The sequence below is a fragment of the Cyprinodon variegatus genome, unplaced genomic scaffold (assembly GCF_000732505.1).
Source record: "Cyprinodon variegatus isolate N-32 unplaced genomic scaffold, C_variegatus-1.0 Scaffold183, whole genome shotgun sequence".
Taxonomy (NCBI): Eukaryota; Metazoa; Chordata; class Actinopteri; order Cyprinodontiformes; family Cyprinodontidae; genus Cyprinodon; species Cyprinodon variegatus.
The window spans coordinates 396,708-402,898 of record NW_015150636.1 but is presented as its reverse complement, the minus strand read 5'-3'; the positions used below and the strand labels follow the sequence as shown (position 1 = coordinate 402,898).

Sequence of the window (6,191 nt, the reverse complement as noted above, 5' to 3'; positions counted from 1 at the left end):
GAAGTTTTTTAACACCGAATTTTAAACACTGAATATTGTTAACACCGAATTTTAAACACTGAAGTTTTTTAACACCAAATTTTAAACACTGAATTTTTTTAACACTGAATTTTAAACACTGAGTTTTGTTAACACCGAATTTTAAACACTGAAGTTTTTTAACACCAAATTTTAAACACTGAATTTTTTTAACACTGAATTTTAAACACTGAATATTTTTAACACTGAATTTTAAACACTGAATATTTTTAATACCGAATTTTTAACACTGAATTTTTTTAACACCGAATTTTAAACACTGAATTTTTTCAACACCGTATTTTAAACACTGAATGTTTTTTAACCGAATTTAAACACTGAAATTTTTTAACACCGAATTTTAAACACTGAATTTTTTTAACACTGAATTTTAAACACTGAATTTTTTTAACACCGAATTTTAAACACTGAATTTTTTTAGACATTGAATTCCTTACACTCAATTTAATTTAAGTTATCTGGTAAAAATTAATCAGAAAAAAATTCAGCTGCAAAAAAGTTCAGCTGCAAAAACATTCAGCTGTAAATGTGTTGTCCTTTTGGTGAACTTAAGCCAAAGCAATGTACACTCGATAGAGTCGAGCAGATTTTTTTCTTCTTCATTTCGGCCAGCGGCCGGTTTGCCGCCGACAGCTTGTTCCGGATCAAACCAAGAGCCTTGGCAGACAGGGGTGCCATACTAGCTGTGATCGGCTCAGTTGTTTCACCCAGTCTGATAAGAGGAAAAACTGTAATAGCTGTCTGTTAGTAACTAACTGACGTTTTGTAATTCTATCTGTTTAACAAAAAAAATTCCTCATTAAGCTTTATTCAGCCGGGAACAGCGCTGAGCACAGTCATTGTGTCATGTGACCAAATAAGCTAATTTCATTGGCTAGAAGCTGCTCGACTCTATCAAGTGTAGATTGCTTTGGCTTAAGTTCACCAAAAGGTCAACACATTTCCAGCTCAATTTTTTGCAGCTGAATTTTTTTTGCAGCTGAATTTTTTTCTGGTGATTTTTTTACCAGATAAAAATTGAGTGTAAGGAATTCAATGCCTAAAAAAATTCAGTGTTTAAAATTCGGTGTTTAAAAAAAAGGCAGATTCCAATGAGACTGTTTTTCTTCCATATCTGTGCCCCTAACTTCAAACTTACTCCCCAACTTGTCCGTTTGTCTAAATCAATTTGCTGTTTTCATTCATTTCCACATTTTATTTCCCATGTTTTAAGGTCTAAATATCACAATCAGATCTTTACAAACTCTTCTATAGGTTTTTAAATGTCTTATCGCCTCTTCTTTCCGTAAAAGTTTAAAAAAATATCCACTGGAGTTGGTTTTCCAAGAATTGAAGACGTTTCGCCACCTCTCCAGGAAGCTTTCTCAATTCAATGTTTTCATTTGAATTGAGAAAGCTTCCTGGAGAGGTGGCAAAACCACTTCAATTCTTGGAAAACCAAGTCCAGTGGATATTTTTTTGAATTTTTACGGAATGACTAAGACCTGGATGACTGAGAACCTTCACCAGCACTTATCACCTCTTCCCGCTTATCGTTCTGATCTCTGTGAGGTCACCAGATAACACAAGCAAACAATGTAAGTTCAGAGGAGCAGAGCCGTCTCTGTTGCAGGTCCAAATCTGTGGAATGATTTATTTTCTCGTGTCAGGCGGTCTCCTCTCATTCTTGTTTTAAAACGTCACTTTTATTCACATGCATTGAACACGCTGAACCTTGTTGTGCTTTTATTATTCTTATCATTACTTTCTTACCAGAGTTGGTTTATTTGCTAGATTCTGTGTTCTCTACTTGTTTATCTCATCACCCTGCACTTTGCTGCTCTTATTGCCTTTAAAGAGGGATTTTTTTTCCATCTTTTTCTAGATTTTTCTGATCTTTCATTAAATATTTTGAACATTTACTATCTTAACCAGAGGCTATTGAGGTTTTCCTCCTTTGATCATTTGAAAAACGTCCATCATCTTTTTTTTTTGCATTGTGTAGGTCCTGATCAATGGTCTTCATGAAGACAATGATATAAGGTCACTGCTGCTGGACATACTAAGACAGTACAGGAGAAGAAATCAGGTGAAACACAAAGCCACTAATTGTTTTCATATTTTCCATGAACTTTCTGAGTCAGATCTTGACCTTCTCCTCCTGCAGGGCCTCCAGCCTTCTTCTCCTCCCCCACAGTGGCTGCAGTGGCCCCTGCAGTCGTTCCACCGGGTGGTTCTGGAGGAGCCTGTGTACTGGCTCGTGGCTTTGTCTGCCCGGGCCTGCCTCCAGAACTTCTTGGTTAAGAGGCTGCATCAGGAGCTCGGGACGCAGCCTCCAAGCTTAAGACAGAACCACTTCTACCAGCAATGGATGACAGAGAACATGAATTTTGTTTGGGTAAAGCGGTAAGTCTGAACTGCTTTGAGTAAAATGCAATCGGTTAACCTTATTTTGACCCATTCTTCTGTAAAAAAACGACAACATTAATGGTAAAAACAAAGAGCGAACATAAATACGGGGATTTTTTTTTTTTACCTTCAAATTGCTATAAAACATGACTCATAGCGCTCTTTTTCCCCCCTTTGGATCTTTCTTAATCAAAAGCACAGTTGTTTCCAGTAAAAAGGTCTTTCATGAGTCAATTATATTCTAGAATAAACCAATAGTTTTATTACTGTTTAACAGATTTATATATGAAAGGGGCAGTGATGTCTTATCAGGTCAGCTTAGAAAAATTTTGACCCAGTGTTTGATCAAGGCTACCCACCTGTAGAGTGTGAACCAATAACTGTAACTGCTTTGTAAGGGGATGTATTCAAACTAACACAACATTGTGCTGGATATTGACTAAAGGTGGTGGAGATCCTGTTATATCAAAATAGATTAAATAATGACGTTTTACCAGGGAAAAAAAAGGTGGAAGTGATTCTGTCGTGTGTAAAGTTGGCTTATCTCAAAGTATTTGCTGTAGCAGGCTGCATGCATTTCATTCAAATACTTGGAGAACTCATTTTTCTTCTGCTTCCACCATTGGCAACGACTATGGGTTAACCAGTCTATATTCTTTGAATCAAAACTTTTAAGGATTTGTTGTGTTTTTGTACATTTAAGTTAGAATCCTTTTAGAGCTCAGTTTTGTTGTCTACAGATTAAAGACTAAAACTGAAAGAGTTTAGATCTGCTGCACAGGACCGAAGGGCAGACAGACACTGAAAAGCAACAAAGTTAGAGAATTTAATGAAAAACTAGAGCGAGGTAAACTCTTGGAGAAAATGGATCTAAACCTCCTGTTTGAATCCCAGCTCAGTTTGAAGTTCAGTTGATCCTTCCAGGGAGAGAAGGTCCGAAAAATCCAGTTTGCAGGATGACTTCCTGCCGAGAGGCAAAGACAAAAACAATGTTAAAACTCCGGTTGACAAGAACTCAGTTTGACTTAGCAAAACTCAGCTTGGCTAGAGTGCCCAAAACTGGCAAACACTGTGGCGTCGAGGCAGTGGCAGTCAGCAGCTTAAGAACACTCCGTTAACGAGGAAACCATCAGCAGGTGAGTGAGGAGGCGGACCAGAACCAGGCGCCTCCTGGTGGAGGAAGGGAGACAAACGCAGAAAACACAAACACACAGACAGGAGTCCTGACACCTCTCACAATAACACAAAATATAAAAATACAGCAGGGTTACATACACATAGTGTATAACTGGCTTTATAAAGCGGGAAAAGATGGATGGATGGATGGATGGAAAAATACATGGAAAAAACTAAGGGAAATGGTCCAATACAGAAATAATGACTAGAGAAAGTAAATAACAAAGCAGCTAAAACACTAAGAAACGCAAAAGAGAAATGAGCTAGAAATCCCCTGGCAAAAGTTTAGCAAACCTAAAACAGCAAAAAGAACAGAGTACGGCTAGCCAAAAAAAGAGCCAAAGCTAAGCTATAATATAACCTGCAAAAAGAGGGTACAAGAGGATTTTTTAACTCCTAAAATGTTTAATAGAAAAATTATATTTCTTTAATTTGTTTCTTAATTTTTTTCTTGTTTGATGTTTTGTTTGGCAGGTACAGCGAGCTGATCAAGGCGTATCAAGATCAGATGGACCCCTACAAGGCGATCAACATCTTCAGAGAGCACATGATGAATCAGAAGAGCCTCCATAAAGCTCTGTAAGAACCGAGCACATGTGTCTGTTCACTGATGACCTGGAGAGTCTTTAAATCTGATGGTTTTTCTTTTTCCACTGCAGGAACTGTGAGGATGAAAGAGATGAAGAAGTCCACAGCAGCACTTATGTTTTGTAGATGCATACTTTCAATACCTCATCCTTATTAAGACTATCTAAGAGATAAAAATAGATTTTGTTTTTGTGGGATTGAAAAAAAACCAACTTTAAAACACTTTGGGAAAATCATAACTGCTATAGTAAAGTCTTAGAAGAGACACTAAATACTGCAGTCAGCTTAGCAGGAAGTTACCACTATAATGAAAGCAGTTTACTGCAGTTTACCACCACAGAGGTCCTGGACTTTTGGACTATTTACAGGGATATTGTGTGTTTTTTATCTTGAATATTTAAATGTGAAGTACATCCATGTCAGTTTTTTTTATTTTTTATCATGTTTGTATGAAGGCTGTGCACAGGTTTCTTGGTGATGCTACCTTATGTTATTTAAATAAAGTCTTGTTCCCTCTTCTTCTACCACATGAATTATGTTAAAATCTAAGTTCTAGAATTCATTTAGTTGGTGTCTAAGAAAAGATGTCTTGCAAGCCTTTAAAGAAAAGTGTAAGTTACACATTCTTTCTTCTATTTTTCTGGATACGTTTTGCAGTACTTTAGAAATTATTCACTCTGTCTCCCTCTGCTGTCTGAAACTGGGAACTGCAGTCACCCAGCCGTACATACATGTACTAAACAGAGCAGGGGTCTAAACCTTTAAAATACAAAGTTTTTCTCTGGGTTCAGCTGAGTAAAAATTAAGAGCCCCAAATCTTTTATAGCACTATAATGAAACAAAGTTTTATTTTTTTAAATATCTGAAATCTGTTGCCATTTCAAACAAGCAAAAGTGTATTTGTATTTCTAGATTTTATAATGAGGAAAAGCATAAAATGTGTCATAAATATGAAGCATGGATATTATTTGATTAAAACATCCTCACAAAATTTCCAACTTTTTACAAGATAAAGTAGTTCTAAAAAGATATTTTTGGTTCTTTTCATGATATGCTGTTGTGATTATTCTATCAAACATTTTATTTAAAAAAACCTTAAAAAACTTCTAAAACTGTTATTTGTTATGAGACTACATTATCTGATTACATCGTTGACTACATGGTCTATTATTGTGGAATCCCTCAGGGTTCTATCCTGGGACCGTTATTGTTTGTGCTATACCTTGCCTTTCAAAGAGATTTCTACTAAATATGGCATAGCTTACCATTTCTATGCAGACGATATCCAAATTTATTTGCCCATTGCAATAAACAGCCACTGCCCCCTGACACCCCTAATCGACTGTCTGGTTGACGTCAAGGCTTGGTTTTCAAAGATTTTTCTAATTTGCCCTTTTTCTGATTTTCCTCATTTTCTAAATAAGAGCAAGACAGAGGTGATGGTGTTTGGCAGTGCCATCTCTGACTTAATGCCTTTCAAGGATTCTGTACGTTCCAAAGCATCCAGGCTTGGTGTCACCATAGACAACGATTGTAAACTGGACAAACAAATAAAGAGCCTTTCAAAATTGTGTTTTTATCATCTTCTTTTATCTAAGGTAAAACAGATTCTATCTTTAAACCCCTTTGAACAGGTTTTACACTCTTATTTCTAGCCATCTGGACTACTGCAATATGCTTTATTCAGGCAACAAATTGAGAAAAAAGCTTGGTTCTGCTGCACATATCTTCCTGTTAAAAGGGAGTTTTTCCTCTCCACTGTCGCTACAAGCATGCTTAGTGTGAGAGATTGCTGAGGAGTTAATGAGTTGATGCAATCAACTGGTTTTCCTTAGATAGAAAACTTTGAATCAATTTGACTGTATGATCTGATGAACTGTAAAGTGTAAATTTTAATAGAACTGCTGAAGATAATTTTAGCTCCAGTTTAATGGAGTATTTGGTCATGTAATGCTTTGTTATGTCTGTGTGTTTTTGCTTGATTGGTTTACAAGCTGTAA

General features: G+C 36.3%; 1 protein-coding gene across 1 annotated transcript in view; it reads left to right on the top strand.

Moving 5' to 3' along the window:
* Positions 1-5,180, top strand: part of LOC107087426 — a 12,749-nt gene extending 7,569 nt beyond the window's left edge. The window contains exons 8-11 of the mRNA XM_015378993.1: positions 2,024-2,107; positions 2,186-2,424; positions 4,078-4,182; positions 4,263-5,180. Coding sequence (XP_015234479.1) covers positions 2,024-2,107; positions 2,186-2,424; positions 4,078-4,182; positions 4,263-4,317 — 483 coding nt within the window. The 3' untranslated portion in view covers positions 4,318-5,180. The remainder of the gene's footprint in view (positions 1-2,023; positions 2,108-2,185; positions 2,425-4,077; positions 4,183-4,262) is intronic.
* The last annotated feature ends 1,011 nt before the right edge of the window (positions 5,181-6,191 follow it).